At 40.1% G+C, this 26,709-nt stretch overlaps 1 protein-coding gene across 3 annotated transcripts in view; it reads left to right on the top strand.

The window, feature by feature from the left end:
- FN1 (fibronectin 1) overlaps positions 1 to 24,308 on the top strand; it is a 68,403-nt gene extending 44,095 nt beyond the window's left edge. For 2 of the 3 annotated variants that reach the window (XM_065880973.1, XM_065880972.1), the window contains 20 exons: positions 409 to 498; positions 2,557 to 2,826; positions 3,761 to 3,877; positions 4,545 to 4,709; positions 5,238 to 5,393; positions 6,062 to 6,175; positions 6,985 to 7,254; positions 8,416 to 8,603; positions 9,682 to 9,769; positions 10,578 to 10,754; positions 11,543 to 11,632; positions 11,875 to 12,054; positions 13,159 to 13,248; positions 14,204 to 14,670; positions 15,674 to 15,812; positions 17,770 to 17,934; positions 19,803 to 19,928; positions 20,451 to 20,557; positions 23,125 to 23,235; positions 23,555 to 24,308. In XM_065880973.1, the coding sequence (XP_065737045.1) occupies positions 409 to 498; positions 2,557 to 2,826; positions 3,761 to 3,877; positions 4,545 to 4,709; positions 5,238 to 5,393; positions 6,062 to 6,175; positions 6,985 to 7,254; positions 8,416 to 8,603; positions 9,682 to 9,769; positions 10,578 to 10,754; positions 11,543 to 11,632; positions 11,875 to 12,054; positions 13,159 to 13,248; positions 14,204 to 14,670; positions 15,674 to 15,812; positions 17,770 to 17,934; positions 19,803 to 19,928; positions 20,451 to 20,557; positions 23,125 to 23,235; positions 23,555 to 23,626 (3,182 nt within the window). In that variant the 3' untranslated portion in view covers positions 23,627 to 24,308. The remainder of the gene's footprint in view (positions 1 to 408; positions 499 to 2,556; positions 2,827 to 3,760; positions 3,878 to 4,544; positions 4,710 to 5,237; positions 5,394 to 6,061; positions 6,176 to 6,984; positions 7,255 to 8,415; positions 8,604 to 9,681; positions 9,770 to 10,577; positions 10,755 to 11,542; positions 11,633 to 11,874; positions 12,055 to 13,158; positions 13,249 to 14,203; positions 14,671 to 15,673; positions 15,813 to 17,769; positions 17,935 to 19,802; positions 19,929 to 20,450; positions 20,558 to 23,124; positions 23,236 to 23,554) is intronic. The other variant, XM_065880974.1, reaches the window with a different exon arrangement.
- The last annotated feature ends 2,401 nt before the right edge of the window (positions 24,309 to 26,709 follow it).

Genomic DNA, 26,709 nt, shown 5'->3' with positions numbered 1-26,709 from the left:
GTAGCAAAAGAAAAAAAACAAAGGTAGCAAACTACCTGCTAGGGTGACTGTGAGAGGTAAATGATATTCACAGTGCCACAGTCATTATCACATGCCCTCAGCAGACGTGCCGTTAAGTGAATGACAGAAATATTACTGTGCGGCAGCAACTCCATCTTATTTCGGATGCAGCTGAGTCATACCCGCACAGGTGGAGCTGGGGGCAGGGCTTAGAGATGCTACAGGGCAAGGTGACCCTTCCTCATCACCTACTGACAGCCCCTCTGCAGGCAGCAACACTCACTCAGGTGTAAACAGGCTCTAAGACAGGACTCTTGGATATTTTATCCGTTGAAATAGTCCTAAGGGTGCTTTGGTTTTTCATTCTTTCAAGCACATTTTAAACATAATTCCAACTTGCCTCTTCAGATCTCCTGCCTGGAACAGAGTATTTAGTCAGCGTCTCCAGTGTTTACGAGCAGCATGAGAGCGTACCTCTTAGAGGAAGACAGAAAACAGGTGAGTCATGTGGGCAACATGCTTATTGGGTAGCTTTCACCTACCAATTTTAAAGAGCAAAATTCCGTGCTGCTTCTGAAAATACATCTCCATTTTTGTGGGAGTGCTTGTCGCCTCGTCATTACCTTTGATCACTGGTCTTAAAAATTAAGACATCTTATGGGAATGTAGTCGGTGCAGCCACTGTGGAAAACAGTATGGAGATTCCTCAGAAAACTAACAATAGAATTACCGTATGATCCAGAAATCCCACTCCTGGGCACATATCCAGTCAAAACTATAATTCAAAAAGATACGAGCACTCCTCTGCTCATAGCAGCACTGTTCACAATATCCAAGACATGGAAACAACCTAAAAGTGCATCAGCAGATGAATGGATAAAGAAGATGTGGCGTGTGTGTATACACACACACACACACACACACACACACACACACACACACTGGACACTACTCAGCCATAAAAGAGAACAAAATAATGCCATTTGCAGCAACATGGATGGACCTAGAGATTATCATACTAAGTGAAGTAACTCAGAAAAAGAAAGACAAATACCATATGATATCACATATGTGGAATCTAAAATATGACACAAATGAACATATCTACGAAACAAAAACAGACTTAACAGACATAGAGAGCAGATTTGTGGTTGCCATGGGGGAGGAGGGTGGGGAGGAAAGGACTGGGAGTTTGGGATTAGCAGATGCAAACTATTACCTATAGGATGGATGAACAATAAGGTCCTACTGTATAGCACAGGGAATATTCAATAACCTATGAAAAACCATAATGGAAAAGAACATAAAAAAAGAGAATGTATATATATGTATAACTGAGTCACTTTGCTGTACAGCAGAAATTAACACAACATTGTAAATCAACTATGCTTCAATTAAAAACGTATTGATAGATTAAAAGAAATTAAGACACCTTATTCAACTATTACACTGACTTCCAATCATTAAGATTATACTCTCTGCTTCCAGGGAGGACTGAAATTAGTCCAGAAACCTTGTTGTCTATTTTTTTTAAAAAATCTCCCAAGAATAATATCTCATAAGCTCTACTATTGAGAGGTGGTGAAATCCCTTCTCATTAGGCAGATGTGTCTAATGGCTGACCCAACACTGTCATTGTCATCTCAGTATTTTCCCTCTTTACTAAGCCAACGAGTTTATCTCTTTTTTCTACTTGATGAAATATTCATTTACTATAAAAAGAAGGTGAATAGAATCCCATAATATTATGTCCCTTCTTAAATATGAGTGCTTCTATTAATTTTTTCCTTTCAAAAAAGTGTAATTTAATATAACCATTTATTTATTTCTTGTAGTCCACTTGCTTCCAAAAAGAAGCTGTGGTATCTCAATTTGGTTTGAGTATATTATTGAATAGAGTAAGTAAATGTTATAACAAAAATGAAAATTGCTGGAAGTCCCAGAGAGGTTAAGTGATTTGAATTGAGATCAACTCTAAATTTTTGTTAATTTTTCTGCAATGCACTAAAAATTCTCAATTCATGAGGAATTACTTGCATTGTAATTTGTCCAGGATGATATCTTATTTTCATTTTAGAAAGTTTTTTGTTTGGCATTCTTACCACCCTGTTGACATAGCAGTTCCCTCTTGAGTGTAGAAAGCTTCTTTAAGAGCCAAACACTTAACCTGAGAGTGGGCAGATCTTGCCTTACTTTATAAGGTAGAAATAGAATAGAATACTTGAACACTGAAGCCTTTGAAAATATCATTTCCCAGAATATCTCACACACCTGTCTTCAAATGTGATGCGGAAATCACTTGGATTACTTAGCAAAAGAAAAAAGAAAAGAATGCTTTTGGACATTTTGAACAGCGTCAGCTTATGATTTTGAAATTTATCTGTGGTTTAGAATCAGTGTATCACAACCTGAGGTTCGTGGCAATTCACTGTGTTAGTGGAAAAGGATGGAAACACTGGATGGATATTACTTTCCCTTACATTCTTCCTCACTTCCTAAGTTGGTGGTGTCTTTTTTTTCCTTTTTATCTCTTCCTCCACTGGGTGGCAAAAACAGGTCTCGATTCCCCAACTGGCATTGACTTTTCTGATATCACTGCCAACTCTTTCACTGTCCATTGGATTGCTCCTCGAGCTACCATCACTGGCTACAAGATCCGCCATCATCCTGAGCACATGGGTGGAAGACATCGGGAGGATCGAGTGCCCCCCTCTCGGAATTCCATCACACTCACCAATCTCAATCCGGGCACAGATTATGTGGTCACCATTGTCGCTCTTAATGGCAAAGAGGAAAGTCCTTCCTTGGTTGGCCAGCAAACAACAGGTAACTTGTTTTCTGGTCTGCAAAGAAACTCAGAGGACTTTCCTATGCAGGTGATAGCTTCTGTGACATAGCTTTGTGTTGTCTGAGTCATCATCTCTCTCTCTTTTTTTTTTTTTTTAATTAATTATTTTGATTGCGCTGGGTCTTAGCTGCGGCACATGGGATCTTCATTGCGGCATGTGGGATCTTTTAGTTGCGGCATGCAGACTCAGTTGCGGCATGCATGCAGGATCTAGTTCCCTTACCAGGGGTCGAAGCTGGGTCCCCCACATTGGGAGTGCAGAGTCTTAGCCACTGGACCACCAGGGAAGTCCCTGAGTCATCATCTCTTTAAAAAATAGATCATGGTTATGAGAATATATTAAAGAAGATAATTTCTTTATCTCAAGAAATTTCCCACCGGAGTTGGGTACTTATGCATTTCTAAGAACTGAAGTTTTACTCAAAATGTAGAAAACACTCTATTTCAAAGTTCTCTTAAAAATTATTTTAATATAATCGTGTACTTGTTCTTATAAGATAGATGCTTAAGTACTTAGGGGAGAAGTATCATCATATCTGTACTTTAGTCTCAAATGGATTAACAGAAAGATAGAGAGAGACAAGGAAATGTGGCAACTTCCCTAAGGGAAGGGAGTATGGGTGTCCATTATATAATTTTTATCACTTTTACGTGGTTTTAAAATATTTTTAAATAAGAAGTTGAGGGGAAAATTCTCCAATACACTTGAACTAATCATCTCACCACGATTTGAATTGTCTCCTTCACCCCTTACTTGCATTGTTCATAATTTTTAATTTTGCTAATTTTGAGTAGTACTTACATTATTATATGAAGGAATCCTAAAGGCAGTGATCCGGAAAATGAGCAAAAGGTGGATCTGGGCATCCTTTTGAAAGTTACGGATGTGAAAACTTTCCCATGTTTTTCTAGTTTCTGATGTTCCAAGGGACCTGGAAGTCATTGCTGCAACCCCCACTAGCCTGTTGATCAGCTGGGATGCTCCGGCCGTTACAGTGAGATATTACAGGATCACCTATGGAGAAACAGGTGCGTTAGTGAAGTGCTACTTCACGCTCTGATGGAGTATTCTGTCATGGGTAACACGAAAGCCCAGCAATGGATACATAATTAAAGAAGCTTTGACAAGTCCATTTGCTGGAGCCTTCACTTCTTTCTAAGAGTATGTGGGAAATATGTATGACATAACTGGTGGCAAAATCAAGATAAAAAGTTGTTTGTATAATACTAGAGGGGAACAACAGAGCTGAGGAAGAAGGATTTTAAATTCACAAGTATATTATCAGTGGTGAAATGATAAGTGATATTTATCTTCCTTTTCCTGTCCTATATTTTCAAAATTTTATTTAACATGAATGTATTCCATTAAGATCTTGAAAAAAGACCACAATATATGCAACCTTGGGTTGAGGACTACCTTCTCTCCCTTTCTAATTTTAATCTACCACACGTTAAAGCTGGAATGTTAAAATAGCATGAACTGCAATTTTCTCTCAATTTTTACACACTCATCAAGGCTTACTACATGCATAAATAAATAGACCTTTCTGTTCAGGCCCTATTTAATAGCACTTTTTTAAAGGGAATAAGCAAATATGTAACTTACAAGCTGCTCTCAATACGTTAATTCAGTTACTCAGCAATCCCTAAGTGTCTCTCAGCCCCTCACACTTTAAATTCATCCCTTTTCAAACAGGAGGAAATAGCCCTGTCCAGGAGTTCACTGTGCCTGGGAGCAAGTCTACAGCTACCATCAGTGGTCTTAAACCTGGAGCAGACTACACCATCACCGTTTATGCTGTCACTGGCCGTGGGGACAGCCCGGCAAGCAGCAAGCCCATTTCCATTGATTACCGGACAGGTACTGACTCGTCTTCTGGGATGACACAGGCTCATTTACTCAGATAGCTTTTACTATGTTCTCCCAAAGTATTTTCTTCATTGTGGAATTGATTTTCTTTTTTAATGAGATGAAGCAACAGCTACAGAGTTTTGAGCCAGATATACAAGGAAGCACCCCAAGGGCAAGGATTTTTGTCTGTTTTGTTGATGGATGTATTCCATGAGCCTATAATAGAGACAAGGACAGAGGATGCTCAGTAAATATTTGTTAATGAATGAATAGATGAGCTAATAAGGTAAGGAGGCAAACATCTACAGGAAATGTAGTTTCTTTGTAAATGAAGCAGCCATCTTGAAAATAGGCAGTAGTATCAAGATGCAGGCACCACCTCCCGAAATTCTCTGTGTTTCTGCAAAAGAAACACCTGGGGGTCATTAATAGTAGTAAGAGATTATTCTATCTGTATCAGAACTGGAGATGAGGACTTGTCTAGTCTTGTCCCCATGGACGGGGGCTTCATTGGTTTCTCCTGGTTTTTATTTGTAGAAATTGACAAACCATCCCAGATGCAAGTGACTGATGTCCAGGACAACAGCATTAGTGTCAGGTGGCTGCCTTCAAGTTCCCCTGTTACCGGTTACAGGGTGACCACTACTCCTAAAAATGGCCCAGGACCATCAAAAACAATGACTGCAGGTCCAGGTAAGAATAGCCAGCACCTCACGTACATCAGGATAAACAGAGTATGCTTTTTTAAATAAATGACTACCTGGCTCTGAGTACTATACAGTTTCGTATCACGTGTCAGAGTTTCCCCGTTTGCGAATTCGGCGCTCAAGGCTGTTAACAGCTCCCTCCACGGCAGAATTTTTAGGATGAGTGCATTTCTGCTTTTACATGTGTAGTAGTGTTTGACGGTGTGGACATCTTGAATTATTAGGTTCACCTTTGTGGTTTTGTTTTTCATGCACACTAAGAAGACAGAGATGGGCCTAACTGACTTTTAAAGATTCTTTTAGCTCTTGGTTTTGTTTTCATATAAAATAATTGTGAAATTAGGATTCTACGGCAATATTTTAAAGTCCAGTTAATTTTCGTGTTCTCAAGAGCTGCATCGTTCATTGTTGGTGGCATCATATTCAAGTTTAGAGCTTATCCTTTAGGGTGGCTTCACTCCAATATGGTAATTTGTATTAGCAATGCACGTGTCTGTCCAAGAGGAAATCCATGTGTGACTCCTCCATATTTTCATGCTAATTCTGCAAATGAAAATTCCAGGCCACCACGCATTTACTCCCGAACTCTGAAAGTCACTTGGTTGTCATAGTGAATGACATAGATGCTGCCTTTTCTTTTCACTCCCTTTGCAGATCAAACAGAAATGACAATTGAAGGCTTGCAGCCCACAGTGGAGTACGTGGTTAGCGTCTACGCTCAGAATCGAAACGGAGAGAGTCAGCCTCTGGTTCAGACAGCAGTAACCAGTATGTAACCCGTGCCTGTTTTCCATGTTCAAAGTCAAATTTTGTGCTTAGGTGTCTGGATACCTAGTTTGTATCTTGAGCTGAGCTCTTTGCGAACATTTTTCCTTCTCGGTGCCAAGGAATGAACATATAGGGAGAGAAGTTGTGGAACTACCATAGTTAGTTGCTGTGCTTTGAATTTCTCCTGCTCAAATCGCCTCAGCAAAATCTTATTAGCCTCTAGCAAATCTACAAAATATTTTGCTAGCACCTTCTTTTCTACAACTGGATGGTAAAGTTGATTGAAGCGTGCCTCATGAAACTATTATGTTTCGAGCATTTGTGGCTGGACCGACGTTTAATGTAAAGATTATATTTATATTAAATAAACATACATTACAATATTCAATGGGGAGGGAGGGGGAGAGTTAAAGAAAGAATATAACAATCTGAATCTAACATCGAACATCAACTTTGCCATTTCCAAGGTATAAAAAATCCAGGTCTGTGAGACTAACATCACATTGCAAAAACAAATCTTGGTAGAATATCTTAAAATGAATATAAATAAATCCTCATTGGGGGACATTTTGCAGGGTATCTCCACATCTCATGTACACCTATGTTTTAATAAGTGATGCGACATTAAATATTTTCTGAACCAAAAAACCTTAAGCAAGGATCAAGTAATTTTCCATTTAATAGTGGGTTAATTGGAATTTAATTCATCAAAGAAAAATGGTATCTGCAGAACTGCTTTGCATGTTATAAAAATGCTTATTTCGCAACTTGCTTTTCACATAACCTCTTACCGTTAATTTGCCTAACAGACATTGATCGCCCTAAAGGACTGGCATTCACTGATGTGGATGTCGATTCCATCAAAATTGCTTGGGAAAGCCCACAGGGGCAAGTTTCCAGGTACAGGGTGACCTACTCGAGCCCTGAGGATGGAATCCATGAGCTATTCCCTGCACCTGATGGTGAAGAAGAGACTGCAGAGCTGCAAGGCCTCAGGCCGGGTTCTGAGTACACAGTCAGTGTGGTTGCCTTGCACGATGATATGGAGAGCCAGCCCCTGATTGGAACCCAGTCCACAGGTATATCGTTAATTGCACTGCTGGGTGCTCATGGGAGCAGCGGCTTTATGCCCTGCTGAATGCATTATACTTTATCAGGCTGTCGATTCCCGTGCAAGTGGGTACCCCCAAAATCCACCTGTCTATTAGGAAAGACCCTCTTTAAAGAAGATTAGTAATAAGCAGTAAAATGTAGGTGACGTTTACATAAAGTCTAATGAAAGGAAATTTTGGAGCAGCTTGGTTTACAGACAAGGTTATGAAGCGAGACATTTGAAGAGAACATGAAAAGTGTGGATTATTTCCTAAGCCTTGACTCTCTGTGGTTACTTATGCTCATTGTATATAAAGGAAAGAAATTTGGCCTCCTAAGGAACCCAAACTGGGCCATTTCATAGCAGCAGGATTCTGAGAACACGTGGGTAAGACCTTCCTTCTCTGGCTAGAGATCATGTGCTAGGTGTATAATTTGCTAAAAGGATTGAGAATCAGACACATAGGAAACAGTTGATAGGGCAAATGCTTTCCACCTTCTTTAAACTCTCATGCTTTATTTCTAAAGCAGAGTGGAATGCTAAAGATGTCTCCTCGTGACAACATAAACCCTGGAGGTGACAATCCGTATTATTGCTCTTTGCTTCTCTTTTCTGCTTCTGTTGTGAGCCAATTTTCTTCTGCTGCTGCACCACAGAGAATACTTCAAATTTAGCAGTGATGTCTTCCATGAGGTCCAAACAAAGAGAATAAAATCATAATTCTGTCTTTGGAGGGATGAAATACTCTGTGAGATGGTTTTCCATACAAAGATAATTTCTGTCAGAAAGGGGCTACTGCTCATCTTTCCATAGAAATGGAAAGATCAATCCTAATGGCCAGTAAGCCAATTTGACTTTATTAAGGGAAAGCAAAAAAACCAACTGCTAAAACCTTAAGTCTCAGAGTTTTGGCATTTACCCAAGTGCTTCCAGTGATTCTGAGCATTGCTGGATAAAAAACACATATTTTTCAGCAAACATTTTCTCCATTTTGCACCCCCTTTTGTCCTTTCTTGTACTGAATCTTTGCTTGACTAGGGTACCCACCCAACCAAAGAAGTACAACCTATCTACTCGGAATTCACTTTATTTTCCCCCTTTCCCCATTTACTGTAAGATAACCTCTAACCAATGACCATCCTGACAGCCATTCCTGCACCAACCAACCTGAAGTTCACTCAAGTTTCACCAACCAGCCTGGCCGCCCAGTGGACGGCACCCAATGTTCAGCTCACTGGATATCGAGTGCGAGTGACCCCTAAGGAGAAGACCGGACCAATGAAAGAAATCAACCTTGCTCCCGATAGCTCATCTGTGGTGGTATCAGGACTCATGGTAAGAAATGTCCTTTTTCTCATTGGACTAAAGAAGTAGGTCATTTCTTACACAGTTGAAGGTGGTGGAAATATAATATAATAAATCTGTGTTCTTTGCCTCTGCCGTCAAATTAAATTTAGCATAATTTTGTATCAAGTAGAATTACTTTGTGTTGACCTAAGCTATCAGGGACAGAATTTTATGAGCAGCATTGGATGTTGTACAGCTCTTTTTTTTTTTTTTTTTTTTTTTTTTTTGCGGTACGCAGGCCTCTCACTGTTGTGGCCTCTCCCGTTACGGAGCACAGGCTCCGGACGCGCAGGCTCAGCGGCCATGGCTCACGGTCCTAGCCGCTCCACGGTTGTGGGATCTTCCCGGATCGGGGCACGAACCCGTGTCCCCTGCATCGGCAGGCAGACTCTCAACCACTGCGCCACCAGGGAAGCCCTGTTGCATAGCTCTTTAAGTGTATTCTGTTTATTTTAAAATGCTGTATTGTGTGTGAAGTGGGGGCAATTTATATATCCATAGGCTGAATGCATAAATCTACTTTAGTTATGCTTTTTCTCAGTCCTGTTACCTTTGCAAGGAATATTCTCCAGTTTTTACCAACCCAGCCTGATCCTACCTTCCTTAAGTCATCTTTAATCCTTCTAGATGTGCATGCAGAAAGCTAGCCAGGAACCTAGGAAGTTGTTCTACTTCTTAACATAAGGCCAATTCCAGGAGAAACTACAGAAAGAGGGTTCAGAGATAGACTATTCTCTTTGCCTCCTATGATCAGAAAAATTCATGATTTGCACCTGTCAGATCATCAAAGAGAAAAACAGGCTACTACCATTTTCCTCATTTTGTACCAGCTTAGCATAAATATGTAAGTTATGGCTTACTTGGGCTCAACCTCAGGTGCATTTTTTAATTCATGTAATTGAATATGTTGTCAGTGTAGGAAGGAAATTAATATAGGAACTTACAGTTCTGCGGGTTTGGCTAGCTTACTTTTTCTTTTCTAACCATTGCATTTTTTCTAACGCTGGAGTGAAAATTCCTGGGCTTCAGATCACATTGCTGAAGCTTACTGCGCCCTTCTTTCTAGGTGGCCACTAAATATGAAGTGAGTGTCTATGCTCTAAAGGACACTTTGACGAGCAGACCAGCTCAGGGAGTCGTCACGACTCTGGAGAGTGAGTAATCAAACTTTTTAGTGTCAAAAAACGTTCTGGATAAACAAAAATTAAAGAATGGCAAATGCCTTTCTAGATCACTAAGTGAACAATGGAATGATTCCCAGTTTGGAAATAGATTTGCTTTCCCAGTTACTACTGTTGCCTCCTGTGCCTCTCCAGAAGGTGGTCTACTGGCGCGTACATGCAATCACTTCATGATGTGCTAGAGTTGGTGCAGTGAACTAAGACTAACACCTAGGTTATGTTCTACTGGTTAGAATTTGTTTTCATAGAGTTAAGTTTGAGGAGGACGCGTTGGCTTCTGTTGGATCTAACAGTGCAGTAAGGGTTGGACAATACTGGGCCCGGGTTCTAGTTTTCTGCCATATCAATAACCCACAGTTATTCTTTCTCAGAAATCACGTAAAGTGTCAAAGTCTTCTCATCTATGAAATAGGGCTGGCGTAGCAATACATTATTATATATATACCTTCCTTATATTATTACACATATTTTATATTACAATAACAATAATTTTAACACTCACTGAGGTATTTGTAGATATAGAAAGCCAGCCTTGGGAACCACTGACAGCACTTGCAAAGCTTTTCAGTTCTTAAAAAAAATAGTACACAAGGTGAATATTCTCATGTTTCCTAATTACTGTCTGCTTTTTCTCTCTGGATGCCGCAGCAGAAAATCTATACATTATTAGTCATGTGTAGAAACTGATGTATTTGTATAGAATAAAGAAACGTTTTAAAATATCGAAACCTTACCTATATGAGCCAGCCAGGCACTAATCTCTGGCTGTCATCCTGTGCAGATGTCAGCCCTCCAAGAAGGGCCCGTGTGACAGATGCTACTGAGACCACCATCACCATTAGCTGGAGAACCAAGACTGAGACGATCACCGGCTTCCAAGTCGATGCCATCCCAGCCAACGGCCAGACTCCGATTCAGAGAACCATCAAGCCAGATGTCAGAAGCTACACCATCACAGGTCCGGGAGCTCACTCTACTGACCACATTTGATAACTGCCATTCACAACATAAATTAGCTTATTAGTCTTTCTACCACTTACACTGATGAAATTTATCTTCAGTGTTTTATGATAACCCAGCTCTATTTTTTACAACGTATTTTCATCCCATGATCAAAACATTCTGTCCTGTGAACGCCTGGTTTTGTCTAATGTTTGCCAGAGGAATGGCGTAAGTCCCATTCATCAGAGATCTTTCATCAATGAACCCTCTCTTATGGGAAAAAAATATATATACATAATGCTTGAGAGCCAAAAGAAACTCAGTGATAGTGTCTACTTCTTAACATTCATGTAGATTATAAAGCAGAATTAAATTTGAAAAAGCAAACGACACTACTTCATAGAGATCAAAGTTGTTGTCAGAGAATGTTCAATATCTGGGTCAATTTAGGTCTTTTTGAGATTGAAAATTCTGATTCCAGTTCCCAACCAGTGACCATCTGATAAAACACAGTCAGTAGGTGCTCACCCCTATCACCAAGATAGTCACTTCTAACAGCATTTGGGGATTTTAAAATCTATTTTAGCCAGTGTCTTTTTGTGCATCTGTGCCTTTCTTTTGAGATGTCCTTCTCATGAGCAGTTAACACCCATACCATGCTCTAATTTATTTTTCAAATGTGAACCACTTCCGTGGTCTGTATAAACAGGCAATGATAGGAGGAACCATGAAAATTGCAGATGAGTTTGAAAATTTTCCTAGTAAATGAAGATCAGATAAAAATCATCTCTTCACCAATCTCAGGTTTACAACCCGGCACTGACTACAAGATCCACTTGTACACCTTGAATGACAATGCCCGGAGCTCCCCTGTGGTCATCGACGCCTCTACTGGTAACTACACTTTCTACTGAAGAAATGCCACTGACTTATATGTTTGTGTGATCAGTCACGTGAACTTGAGCAACAAAAACGAGGCTGATACTTTTGTATTCCAGATCACAGTGTATCATTTTTACTGTTGACAGAGCTCTCAGATTCTCTCAAGTCTGTTTTTAAGGGCTGGGAAAAGAATGTGGGAATAATTTTCTTGGTTATTCATTTCCTTAAAGAGATGTAACTTTGTTTTCTTTTAGCCATTGATGCACCATCCAACCTGCATTTCCTGGCCACCACACCCAACTCCCTGCTGTTATCATGGCAGCCACCTCGTGCCAGGATTACTGGTTACATCATCAAGTATGAGAAGCCCGGGTCCCCTCCCAGAGAAGTGGTCCCTCGGCCCCGCCCTGGTGTCACAGAAGCTACTATTACTGGTATTGCTGCTTCCATGCTGCCGTTTTCCTCTTTACTCTCTAGGACACACCAACTGTGTCTTTGGTGCTGTACCATGAGAACAAGAAGCCCCATTTCTGACAACTTCAAAAAGCCTTCTCTATGGAGGAGCTGTCAAGCTTGATACATCTCAGAATTCACAACAAAGCAATAATTTCAATAATGGCATAGCTAGAATCTTTTTATCTGCTGTATGGTTGCCAGACAGCTATCAGTTCTTCCTAGAAAAAGACATTTTTCAAAGCAAACTAGCAAATTTTGATACTGTTCTCTCACTCAGCAACCTAAAGAATGATAAGTCTGCAGGATTTGCCAGACTGCCACCTGCAATGGCCCTCATTATCCGGTTTCACAGGATAGGTCTTGAGGCAAAGTGATTCCCAATCATCCATACTGGAGAGAGTGCTTGGGATGGGGAATAAGAGATCATAGGCCTCTGGTATTGTTTTTGTCCAAGAGATTATACGGTAAACTGTGTATATAGGCTATCATCTAGACTTAAAGATCCTATAGAACACGCAGGTACCAGAAGGAGACACTGCTTCTTTAGAAACTTTGGAGACAGGAAAATAGAATCAGATAGGGAAGGCGTTGAATTGGATACTTCCTACAGGGACCACACAAAGAGTGGTCACTCTTTCCTGCAGAGCACTTTTTTGTAGTCTAACTTTTTCATTGATCCTGCCACTGAGAGCCATCTTTTTGTTAGGCCTAAGTAGATTCATGTATACAGTCTGCACTGATCTCTCCCAAGTGTGTATTTCGCTGGCAGTGTACAACGCTGATAGATTTTCTTGAATTCAGAAGGGCAGATGAGACCGCATGTTAACCGAATACCCAGGAAAAGTAAAGTGCTCATTCAGGTGTCAGACTTGACAGGAAGATAATTAATTTGCTAAGTGGCTATTGTATACAGAGTATTTGAGTGTTTGCAGAAGCAAAACAAAGTCAGTTTTGCCTTTCACGAGGCCAGTGGCCAGCTGGAGAGAGGATGCTTGCTTCCCAGTAGTATCTCCTGGTGAGATCAACTTTCATTTGACTAGCTGAGCCCACAGACATAATGTGATGATCTGTCCTTCCATCAGGTCTGGAACCAGGAATCGAGTACACAATCCAAGTCATTGCCCTCAAGAACAATCAGAAGAGTGAGCCTCTGATCGGGAGGAAAAAGACAGGTAAAGAGCACCTTCCTCGGTGGTTAACAGGGAGATGGCCAAAACAAAACTAATTATGAATGATTCATTTTGCAGGGCAAAAGTGCTCCAGGTTTCGATGCATTTCTCATGAAACTTTTTTTTTCCTCTAACAGCATAGCATGTATGCTGTGCTCTTTGATAGCAGGAATAAGCTAACCATCTGCAGAACTGTTTTATTTTTTTCCTAGCCAGTCAATATAAAAGCCTTTGATTCATCTTTAAAAACTTCAAACCGGGTATTAAAATGTAAAAACCAAGCTGTGATCGTTGCTGTTCTTCTATACATTCTTTTGAAGTTAAAAATGTTTTTATAAGAAGGGGGAGGGGAGGGAAAAATCTTTCTCATTTGTCTTTATTTATTTGGTTTCTAAAACTTCAAACTAAATAATGTCTTACTTTTTTATCCAATTTCAGTTTAATTTGAAGAAAATGCTTTATTTATGCTGATAGGAGAATTTTTAAATAAATGTTATGTGTATTTTAATCTGTTCTTAGCATTTCAAACTGTGAAAAACTACTGCACCAAACCTCTGGAATTCTCATACTTCAGACGCTGATATAATTAGTCTGGATTCTAGTCCTCATAACATGATTCTCAAGTGAAAAAGAGCAAAAAGGCTGCATATTTCAGTTCCATTAGGCTTGATTTGAGCAGAGGCAGCTTCTGTGGGGCTCAGCGGTTCAAAGCTTTGTGTGTATGATAAATTCATACTAACACTTTTTTCGTTCCAAACTATAAAGAAAACTTTGAGAAAAATCATAAAGATTTCTTTCTGGAAAAAAAGTGTTTTGTGACCTAAGAACTGCTAATTTTCCAGGAGCTTTGATCTGATTGAAAAATAGTCATTGTTGCCTGAACTGATAACGGCTCCTGAGGCTACCTCCGGGAGCTTAACACGCTTTGCTTTTTTTGGCTCTAACCTCTCTTGGCTAGATGAGCTTCCCCAACTGGTAACCCTTCCACACCCCAATCTTCATGGACCAGAGATCCTGGATGTTCCCTCCACAGTTCAAAAGACCCCTTTCATCACCAACCCTGGGTATGACACTGGAAACGGTATTCAGCTTCCTGGCACTTCTGGTCAGCAGCCCAGTCTTGGGCAACAAATGATCTTTGAGGAGCATGGTTTTAGGCGAACCACACCGCCCACAATGGCCAGCCCCGTAAGGCATAGGCCAAGACCGTATCCACCGAATGTAAATGAGGAGATCCAAATTGGTCCTGTCCCCAGGGGAGACGTAGACCATCATCTCTACCCTCACGTTCTGGGACTCAATCCAAATGCTTCTACAGGACAAGAAGCTCTCTCTCAGACAACAATCTCATGGACCCCATTCCAGGAAAGCTCTGAGTATATCATTTCATGTCATCCAGTTGGCATTGATGAAGAACCCTTGCAGGTAATCCATGTTTCTCTTTACTTCTGGGCAGCCTGGGAAAAAAACTAAGCTAGGCTACTGAAGCGACCAGCTCTGATGTCCAGTGGCGTACTTATAGAACCTCTTAGAAAGGTGGCCTGCTTAAGTCCTGATTTTCTTTTTTAATCTCAGTACGGCTGTACTTTAGGGGATGTTCCAAAGAGTGTCATTAGCTTTCGTTTAGTAGAGAATAAAATCATTTCTATTATTATTGATCATTTGAGGTTCCATGGTAATATAGACAAAGAATGATCTTAGAAAAGAGAGAGAGAGAGAGAGATTCTGCCGGAATTTACTTTTGTCCAGGAAGGGCTAAAATGCCATCGTTACGGTTTGTCCTTGAAGAATCCCATTATCTACAATATGTCAAAGGAGAAAGAATTTGGCTGAAGCTGTGCCTATAAGTGATTGATTCTCTGACTAAAACTTCTATGCTTTAATTTGTCTTGCTGATATCAATGTTCACTGTTTTCTTATTTTTAGAAAGTGGCAGACTTTTAAAAACTGGCTACACTGTGGAGGATTTATGAGCTTAGAAACATGAGTTTGAGGATTTGGCAAAGGGTTTGAAGGACCCCATGTTGGGGTCAGATGCTGCTTGTGTGGGATGAATGTGTATCCCACATAGCACAGCATCCACGTTTTATGTGAAGGGGGCAGCATGGCCACGGCTGCCAGTGGGCTTGCCCAGAATGCAACTACAGCAGGATGAAGAGGAGGCTGTCTCTAGAATTAGTGAGGGTTCCTGGTAACTGTGGAGCATGTAGGGTAGATTTTTGGCAGGAAAATCTGTCATGTAGAAACGATAGCCCCTCACTCAAGCTCCATTTCTCTCCTTCTCTGGTTGGGACCTTTACACTCTTCATCTTTTTCTCCCTTTGCTTTGTTTACACAGTAAGAGTTACTGAGAAGAGAATAGGGAAAGTCATATCAATTCCTCACTATAATGCTTTCTCCCCTACTTTGGATGTGCTAATAATTGCAGTTCCGAGTTCCTGGAACTTCTGCTAGTGCCACCTTGACGGGTCTTACCAGAGGGGCCACCTACAACATCATAGTGGAGGCAATAAAAGACCAGAAGAGGCACAAGGTTCGGGAGCAAGTAGTTACCGTGGGCAATTCTGGTATGTGAACATCGGGGTTATTTGGGCAAAAGTTCTGGACTACCCCAGAGATGCTTCTTCAAGTGACTGTTCCTTGCTTGCTGTTGTCTTTTGACTTGAGGAAATAATTCCATGAAGTAACTGAGCAACTTTAAATTCAATTATTTTCCCCTCAGAGTAGCATAGTATCTTGTAAAACACATACATAAATAAGAGTCTCAAACAGTGATATGATGATAGACCTGGAAAGGACTTCAAATATTGTTTGGTCCAGCACTGTGAGTCCCGGCTAGGGAGTATCTGGGTTGATATAGGACACAAGTCTCCTGATCTCTGTTCCCAGACCGTCTTCATCTTACCAGGTTGCTGTCCTCCTGAGTAAGTTTTAAGTACTGAAAGTGATTACTTGTAAAGGAAATTCCTTATCTGCCGACATTAATGCCTGCTGGGTTTTGGTCCTGATGTAAAATGCTACCAACATAGCCCATTTCTGTCCAAAGAGCTCCTTTATTCCCATGTTATTTCATGATTATATAGGCCTAAAACCACAATGAGGTTAAATGGTCATTGACTCTTTGTAGCACCTGGAAAGTTCTGTTAAACCAGTAGTGTATCACCCAGCTTTTCAAACTCCAGGAAGCTGGAGAGTCACCAAGAAACATGAGATAGGGAATAATCAAAATCATGAATCTCAATTTTTCCAACTGGATGGTTCTCCATTCCCCATCAGCAGGGAGTGCTGAATTCTGTCTGCCAAGTGACAGGCTTTATTCCTCAGGCCAGTTACTTAACCTCAGCCTCCTTCCTCATTCGATAGGTGACTGTGTTCTTTCACATGTATAAAAGCCTGTGAATTAAGCAGTTTATTTTGGGGGGGGGGGTATTATCTTGTGCTTATTGTGTTATAGATCCATGGTAATGCACACTTTCTGCTTTGTGTGGTTTTGCTAGTAGAATGCCATGTGAAAGGAACTTTCAAGAGCACAAAGGTCTTTGTGCTTTTTCCACATCATTTTTTAAAAAAAGATTCCATCTCCAGATGGAATTTGGTCAGGTGGAATTTTAACTCCTGGCTATCTTTAGGAAGGTTATTGAAACCCCTCATAGCAGTTTAAGTTCCTTCCATTTTTCTTTCCGACTCCTTATTCCCAGCAGCAATATTCTGCATTCTAGCCAGGTTCTCCCAGCTTTGAGACATTTCAGACATCTTAGTTTCAACAAAACTCTATTTTCTTCCACTGTGATGCCTTTCAAAATATTAGACACTTCAAATATCTATTGCTTTTGAGCTTTTGATTTTTGCACTGTGAAAAGAAATATACACAGTGGGATTCAAAGTCACAGAAGTTAACTTGATTTGTAGAGAATAACTTGAAGCATGCTTTGTTTGCATAGATTATTTTAAAATAAGCTTTCCCAAAACATAAAGACCAGATCTTAGGCAACATGAAGAGATTCCATTACTTAATTTCTAAGCCATCGATATCCCATTGCTTTCTCTTATTTGGAACAGTTGGTTTTATTGATAGAGTAAAGCAGTCTGACCATTATGAAAAGACTGTACAAAATCTAGGCTTTTTGCACCATTATACAAAAAAAATGCAATAAAATAAATGCGATCACATTTTAATGGTATATAAAACTGTGACACCTTTTGCATTAAAAGCAAAAGATGCCCTCTAATAATTATTCTTTAGAAATGATTTTTTTTTTTTTAGAACTGAGGGCAAAAGTGAAAGATGGGCTCCTTTTAAGAGGCTTGTGGCAAGTGTTCACTAGCAAAATCTAAGCATTGTTTATTAGAGCAGTTGATGCACTGATAGAACAGATGAGTGCTTTTTAGTGCTACCGGGATTTTTGTTTTCGAATAAGTCATTATATACAATAATTCAGTTCTCTTCTTATGGTCCAAAACCATAATAAGATGTGTTTTTCTTCTTTTTTTTTTTTTTGCCTTTTTCTCCTTTTCTTCATGTAGCTGACCAAGGCCTAAACCAACCCACGGATGACTCGTGCTTCGACCCCTACACGGTTTCCCATTATGCCATTGGAGAGGAGTGGGAGCGATTGTCTGAATCTGGCTTTAAACTCTCATGCCAGTGCTTAGGCTTTGGCAGTGGTCATTTCAGATGTGATTCATCTAGTGAGTAGCTTGCTTTGTCCACCTCTTGCAGTTCCCTGCATTCTCACAATGTGCCAAAGGAGGAAGCATGTTTGGCAGATGCATCCTCTTCCAAACATGAAGCAAATGAGGAGAGACTGCTTGACTCAAAGTAACATTTTGCATCATATAAAAATGATGGGAAATTTTACTTGTTGAGTATTGCTTCATCTCAAGGGTTGTATTTCAATATGACTATTAATTAAAAATAAATTTGCGATGGTAATATGATTTAAAAAATTTTTTTGTTAAATGAATAAAGTCAAACTCTTTGGAGCCAGGTCTAATGAAGGGTATCAGAGACACAACGGAACCTCAAGTCTCTTTTAATCTGTAGTGTTGAGTGAGCTCAGAGGTGAACATTTATACTTACAAATATTCTATCTCTTTCAACACAAACCAAATATACACATATCATAGTATATATACACACTCACACCCACACACACACTCTTTCATATCTCACATACACACTCATATCATACATACACACATTGGGTAGCTTGAATCTTGCCAAGTAATGTGGAGAGTACAGATAATCCATTTGTAGATAATTAAGAATCAACTTCAATTGAAAAATATTTGATTTTCAAATTATAAAAGGATTTTACTATTTAAAATTATTTTTTAGTTAAAATAATCCTAGGAATGACTTATCATGCTTTGAGGGTTAGTATTAGAATTTTTCAATCCTTCGGTTCTGCTCTGTTTTTAGAGGATGTGATTATTATTGAAAATTGGTTCATTTTCATAGGTGTTAATCATTATGCCTTATAACAAGCCTCCTATAGACATAACCAGGAATTGTACTGGGTGAAATATGACATAATGATTTTTAAAAGATCTTAAGAGTACTTAACTTGTATACACGAATTGGTTTAATTCAGACTGAAATATAAAAACAACTAATTTTTTCAATGCAGACTACTGTGTTTGACCATCTGAAAATAGAAAGAAGTGTCATATGCTGTTCAGGAGTTGGAAGTTTTAACATTTGGCATCAATTAGGTGGTTTTAAATTTCTGAAACTGAGCTATTTTTAAGTCTGTATATTTATTACCTATGTAAGTACTTAGGCGCAACTGTGGGAGCAGAGCTGTAAGTTGACTTATGTGATTCTTTGGCTCAACTTACATATTCTTCACTTAGATGTCATAATGATTGACTAACTTTTTTAAAGTTTTAGGAATGACTGACTTGTTGACAAAATAGAAGTTGTGTGTATTATATAAACTTCCAAAGTTTGTTTTGTTTTAGTATAAACTTTGAAGGTTAAAAAGTCATCTTTTATGTATGGTAGTTAAAGATATATAACTGTGAATCTTAGATATTCCTTAGAACCAGTCTTATTTGTAGGATGATAACCATTGATTTATCATTTTGTTTTTGTTTTGATACATAGGTTTATTCTTTCACTTTTCCCATTTACAAGAAACAGGTCGTAGTGTGTAGAAACAAGCTGATCTTTGCTTTTTGGTTAATTGAACTTTGTATCCAGGATCTCTGCAAATCCAAAAGTGACTTTTCATCTATTATCTATTTTCAGCCTTCCCAATTTTAAACTTTAATAGGGAGAATTCAAATGAAGGTCATTGACTATTCTTGTGAAACGATTATGATGGAATAGACTGGATCTTAAAATATCTGAGAAAATGTTAAGTGGTAAAGATAATATTTTCAAATCCAACCAAAAAAGTGGTTTGTCAGAGGGATCATGACCTTCATCTTTCCTTGCCACTCCTTCCAGATACCTGGCTTTGAAAATCTGGTGACATGTCCCAGTACGCTCACCATCTTGTGAGTCAGAACATGCCAATAACTCCTTGCCTCTGATCTTCCCCACCCCCCAGAATGGTGCCATGATAATGGTGTGAACTACAAGATTGGAGAGAAGTGGGACCGTCAGGGAGAAAGTGGCCAGATGATGAGCTGCACGTGTCTTGGAAATGGAAAAGGAGAATTCAAGTGCGATCCCCGTACGTTGCCACAAATCACTTTTAGTGCCTTCTCGAGCGCTCCCACCTTCATTACTGAGCTGTAACTCTCATCCCCAGAAATGACTGGAGACTTTAGGTCTTCTTGAGGAGTGAACGGTGGGTTTGTTAATCTTCTGATTTGGGACAGCAGAGACAAGCTTCAAAAATGAGCCATAATTTAATGTTGTTATAGGGCACTTTAGCACTTTTCCGACCTGAGTATTTTGACCATAATCTGCAGTGAAATGTAACAAGAAAGCCTTACGGGTCTTTAGATTCAACTTTTAAAATAGGACCTCTATCTTTGCATTGAACCGTTTCCAGTTGATTAGATCTAGTCTCTGGAAATGCTGCCCTAAGACCTATACAGCAGTACCTCTCTTATGGATGATTCCCATTAACGTGTGGGACGTGGGCTGTGATGACTAATTTAGGAGAGAAACAAACCCACCCTGTAGAGGGGCCAAGTCTGTGTTATTGTTCTCAGTCTTACACGCGCTTATGATTCGTGTGTCCACGTAGATGAGGCAACGTGTTACGACGATGGGAAGACGTACCACGTGGGAGAACAGTGGCAGAAAGAATATCTTGGTGCCATTTGCTCCTGCACGTGCTTTGGAGGCCAGCGGGTAAGACCAGATAGGCCAGGCTCCATGCTATTTAGACAAGGGGGGTGGTTCCTGTACAGACGACTGTTATGCTTCCTGTGTGTGCTGTGCACACAGGTGTGGTAGTACACCTTATGAAATGGGGAAACAGTTCGGCTGCTGTTGGAACATAACGCTACTGACTACCCCTTTCCAGTTCTCCCCCTTTGTGGCAGCCTTAGCCCCCTCCCCCATACCTACTATTCTCAGACTGCCTCCATTCTTCAGCAACTGAAGTGTTAAACGCTGGGTGGCACTGGGCTTCTTGCTCCATTCTGTTGGGCAGGTGCCCCTGTGATACTGCTGTTAAATATTTTGAATACCCAGGTCTAAGAAAATACCACTTCTTTGTACCCTCTCTCAATCCCCAAATAGATTCCTGCCATAGGTCTAGTGCTATGCTCAGGAATATGGGACACACAGAGGGAGTGAGAAATGGTCCTGGCTCTTAATGATATAGGTGGAGACATTAAATTAGCATACATTGAAAGTCCAGCTAATTAAGTCAGGTTCTGAGTGGATCTGACAAACCCAGTTCCCATGTAGGCTGATGTCAGCAGGAAAGGTTTGGTGGAAAAGAGAAGAATGAACTGGTTGGGTTTCGGGTTTGGTTTTTTTTTTAATTATTTATTTATTTTTGGCTGCGCTGGGTCTTCGTTGCTGCATGCGGGCTTTCTCTAGTTGTGGCGAGCGGGGGCTACTCTTCATTGCGGTGCGCGGCTTCTCACTGCAGTGGCTCCTCTTGTTGCAGAGCACGGGCTCTAGGTGCACGAGCTTCAGTAGTTGTGGCACTTGGGCTCAGTAGTTGTGGCTTGTGGGCTCTACAGTACAGGCTCAGTAGTTGTGGCACAGGGGCTTAGTTGCTCCGTGGCATGTGGGACTTCCCAGACCAGGGCTCGAACCCATGTCCCCTGCATTGGCAGGCGGGTTCTTAACCACTGCGCCACCAGCATAGTCCGCTGGCTGGGGTTTAGGATGGTTACAATCTGGTTGAGGGATGGGGGAAGCAGAGAGAGCAGGGTGAGCACAGCCCCTTGGAATGGGAAGGAGCTGGCACATGTGGGCTCCAGTGAAACAACCATCTGCCTGCTGTCTAGTGGGAAGACATTAAATGGGAAGAAGTGGGGGCCACTTATGAGGGCCTCGGAAGTCCATTATTCATGCCAGTACTTCTCAACCATTTCTAATCTGTGTCCTACTTCAATATAACAGAAAAGTGCTGTGCTTTCCTCTAATCTTTGAAATTACAAAATAAAATGCCTTATAACTCAAATAAAAGCAATGAAACATAACATTCCTTTGTTTTCAATGAAAACATACCCTCCCCAACAGCTTTTCAAATTCTGGCCCTTGAAGAGCATGCCCCCTGCTCCCGGGTAAGGCTCATTGGTTGATGCCTTTGGCATTAGCCAGTTGCAGGTGCCCAAGAGAAAGGGAACATGATGGAAGACGGTTTTTAGGAAGATTAAACTGGCAGCAGAGAAGGATCTTCAGGGGTCTGGCTGAGGGCAGCCCCTGGAAGCTACTCTGACCTTATTGCACCACTCGTGGTTGGGTGGGGAGAGTCTCTCTCTCTCTTTAACATATATAAAGACCGTGATCACAGAACTCAGTCATCTCTGGTCATGTGCTCAGTGTAGAAAAGTGTGATGGAAGTGAATTTGTTGAGAAGTCGGTTTTGGTCTCACTTCAGCCTCTCTGCCTCATGATTTATGTACATGAAACCTTTAACGTGTGACACCTGTTCTGTTCTAAAGGGAAGTGCGAAATGAAACACTTTAGAGAGGAGTGGGAACTGTTACGTGTTTATATGAAAGCAAGATTCACTGATTCTTATAAATAAAAGTAGGTATTTACCCGTACTGTCTTAGGTATTACAGGGAATATGCTTTTAAATGGACAAATATGTCTGAAATATTTCACTGACAATATAAGAAAGAAAGTGATTGTATCACTTAGGGTTCTTCTGGCTATAAGAGAAAAGCCCAACTCAGGTTAATTTAGGCAAAAGGCGGCTCACATGACTGGAAAGTCCCAGGATCTCTCAGTAGAAAGGACATGACCAGGAGTCACCCAGCTGGGTGGCAGTCCCACTCCACTCACAGGTCACTGTGTGACTTCCCCGCCCCCCCGTCAGTCATTCCTCTGGGTCTCCTTTCCCTTACCTATAAAATGAGGGTGTCTGTCCGTGTGATCTCATGTTCCTTTTAAAAGCTCTAGGATTCCAGGAAAACCTCCTCCATCATGTAGTGTGGAAAGCTTATTAAGGAAGTCAGGACTGGAATCAGCCTTAGCAGATGGGTGGGGTTTGTAAGACATTTCAGGAGAAAGGAAAAGCATAAATAGAGGCAGCTATAAAATACTCGTTATCAGCCAACATGTATTCTGCAAGTTATAAGTGCGTGAAATCATCCTCAAAGCTTCCTTTGTGACTAACTGCGTGTATTTTGCCAACTCGTAAGAGGTGAAATTCTTCGACACAAGCTCTAAGTTGCGATGTTCTTGTGTTGTCATAAACCCCATCCGACTTCATGCCTCTGCTCTCTCAGGGCTGGCGCTGTGACAACTGCCGCAGACCAGGGGCTGAACCCGGTCACGAAGGCTCAACTGGCCACTCCTACAACCAGTATTCACAGAGATACCATCAGAGAACAAATACTGTAAGTGCATTTGCACCCTGCGTGTTTCTCCCCTAAATGCAATTAGGCACATAGCAGGGAGCCTCTTTCTGTAGGTACCTTTCTTCTGAATGAACCAATTTTAAAAACTTTTAAAAGACTTAAGAGTAGAAAGAATATTGTATCCTGTAACATAATTTGGGTTCTCTTGAGCATCTCCCATTGCCCAATATATAGCTAAGCTCTTAAAGCTAGACATATTTTCCTATGCATAAGTAATTATCAGAGTAGCCACCCTCCCCTTTTTTCCTCTGTAGCCTTTACAGCATTGCTGTTAATTTTTCTTCTTCTTTTTTAACAGAATGTCAACTGCCCAATTGAGTGCTTCATGCCTTTAGATGTACAGGCTGACAGAGAAGATTCCCGAGAGTAATATTTCCAACCCAGAGAAACAAGCACGGATCTCTGTCAAGGTCCATCCAAACTGGAGTGATGTTAGCAGACCCCAGCTTAGTTTGTTTCTTTCTTAAGCCCTCTGCTCTGGAGTAACTTCTCCAGCTTCAGCTCAATTCACAGCTTCTCCAACCATCACCCTGGGAGTGTTTTTAGACTTTTCTCATAAATGGAGCAGTATGTTGCCAGCTCTCCAAAGTATTCCATACTGCTCAGTATTTTAAATGAAATGATTCTAACTTGTGATTTGGATTGGGATCAATAGGGAAGCACATGCACCAACCAAGATACAAAATGTCTTGAAATGATATTACCAAAATTTTCAATAGGAAAGTTACCCAAACACTTCTGCTTCCACTTAACTATCTGGCCCACAATATTGTAGGAACAGCATGTCCCTGTTGCTGTGATATTTGAAATATCCACAGTACTCACTATTTCCAAATGATTCTAGTATTGCCTAGAAATCTTTCTCTTACCTGTTATTTATCAATTTTTCCCTGTATTTTTATATGGAAAAAATTGTATTGAAGACACTTAGTATGCAGTTAATAAGAGGAATTTGGTCTAATTATGGTTGGTGATTATTTTTTATACTGTACATGCCAAAGCTTTACTACTGTGGAAAGACAACTGTTTAATAAAAGATTTACATTCCACAACTTGAACATCATGGCTTCTTTTTTACATACAGAAATTTTGGGGGAAATAAGAATCTTCCTGAATGTTTTTTCTTTCCTATTCAGCAAACATTTGAAAAACCATGATGGGCACGGCTCTCTAAATTTTGGTGATTTATGTACAAGCTTTTCTAAGTCTGTCACTCCCCAAACCCAGATTCAGTCTTGTCATTTTATCTCTTCAGTAATGGAGATAACTTTATATTTTCCGCTTTACCAGATTTAGGTGGATTCAGATACTTAACTTGCTAGCTAGCTCTTCAGAAGTATAATCGAAACAACCTTTTCATTGTTCTTTTCTAACCATTATAATTCTTTCCTCCCTCCCACTTCCTTTCCGTCCTTCATTAAATAAACATCTATTCGAAGCGATTACCTGCAAGGAAAATAAGATGACTGAGATGTTAAAACTACTTAAATCGGGAATCCCCTGGTGGCCCAGTGGTTAGGACTCCTCGCTTCCACTTCACGGAGAGCGGGTTTGATCCCTGGTCGGGGAACTAAGATCCTGCATGCTGCACAGTAAAGCCAAACAAAACAAAACAAAACAAAACAAAAAACTACTTAAATCGCATGGCATAGAGGGGTTCTGTCTTAAGGAAACGCTGCGGTATAATAACGTCAATCCAACTTGTTTAAATGCCAGCTGACCCTGGAGTGCCCCAGATGAACAAAGTGTGTGTAGTCCTGGTCTACAAAGGCCCTTTTATTTTTCAATTTAACTTCGGGGAACCAACAAATCTAAAACTTTGAGATTAAATCTGGCATATCCAAAATAGTAGAATAGCAGCACTGGAAACAGTCAATTATTAATTAGTAAAAGATTAGTCATTCATAATATACAAGACATGGAAAACACTTGTTTATACACCACTGTAACAGAATATCAATAAATACCTGGCAATAAATATTAAGACTAAATACAGAAAGAGATTTCCTCAGGGTTCATTGGTTTTTAAAAAAAAAAAACAAAAAACAAAACTCATGTTGGAATGGATTTAGTTTATAAAATTCCTTGCCATTTAGCATCTCATTAGGGAGAGGTGTTCTTTTTTTTTAACATCTTTATTGGAGTGTAATTGCTTTACAATGGTGTATTAGTTTCTGCTGTATAACGAAGTGAATCAGCCATACATATATATATATCCCCATATCCCCTTGCTCTTGCTTCTCCCTCCCACCCTCCCTATCCCACCCCGGGAGAGGTTCCACAGTCTAATTTGACAGGACTCCAGCTCAGATGAGTTTTCCTTAGCAGGACACAGACTCACACCCCAGACTTCTGTTAACATCACTAAACTTTCAGCTTTGTCAAGCCAGTAGTTACCAAGAGAGCTGCTTTGAACGTGTGAAAAAAAGGAAGAATCACAGGAAGAACAGATCATGATGATATTAAATGACTGTCCCACATACGTGGGTCATCATTGTCCATGGAGAGAGAATATGACCCGATACAAATTCACACACGGTGTAAGGGGAAGCCCCACTGTAGACACACTCCAAAGAGAAAGCAGGCTCCTGCCTCCATCTTTAATGTGAAGAGGAAGCCCAGGTACTGAACTTGTGAAAGTCTGCACCTCAGCTCCATCCTATTGAAACGTCTTTACATTTAAAAACATAATGAAAGAACACCTTTGGGTTGAGACTGACTTTGCTTATCTAGAGACAAACCTAAAACTATTTTCCCCAACATGAGTTTAAGTAAATCCAGTTGGACTATATTAATTAAATGGATAGTGAGCCCATCTAAAACTTGCACACTGAAATGTAAAATCTGCAAGTTCCACATTTAAGATTTTAAAAAGCACCACTTTTTCCAGAATGTCTGCTAGATTCTCAAAAGAAATATATTAAATTTACAAATGAAACTCTTTCAATACTGAGTCAGTAACTACATGTAGATAATCAGAACAAATTAAATTTCAATGGTCTTTTATGTTTTGGCATCACAAGGCAAAACGGTAAAACTTTCTTTTTTACTATTTCTCAGCAAAATCATTCAAACACAAGGATTTCCGAAGATCTTTTACAGTTTTTACTGACTCATGTTACTGCTGTTCCTGAGAATTGCCTTAAGCAGGCCAGACTGAAAAGGCATAATTAAAAGACCAATCTGGATTCAGGCAAGAAACTGGCAATTCAAGCAAAGTCAGATAAAAGTAGTAAATACATGAGTTTAAAAAGAAAAATCATAATTTTGAAGCTATACCTTGTCTTGCTGGACGTGATTTGCAATAAAATTTATTGCTGAGTATTTTTGTTGTTTTCAGCTCTAATGACCAGTGAATTATGCAAGTTAGTCAGTATACTATCACTATAAGCCTGTAAGGCACACGTTCTGCGGAGGTGAATAAAGAAATGCTCAGGTGGAAATTACAAGTAT

This window comes from Phocoena phocoena, chromosome 7 (genome assembly GCF_963924675.1).
Source record: "Phocoena phocoena chromosome 7, mPhoPho1.1, whole genome shotgun sequence".
Taxonomy (NCBI): Eukaryota; Metazoa; Chordata; class Mammalia; order Artiodactyla; family Phocoenidae; genus Phocoena; species Phocoena phocoena.
This window is presented reverse-complemented; position numbering and strand designations above follow the sequence as displayed.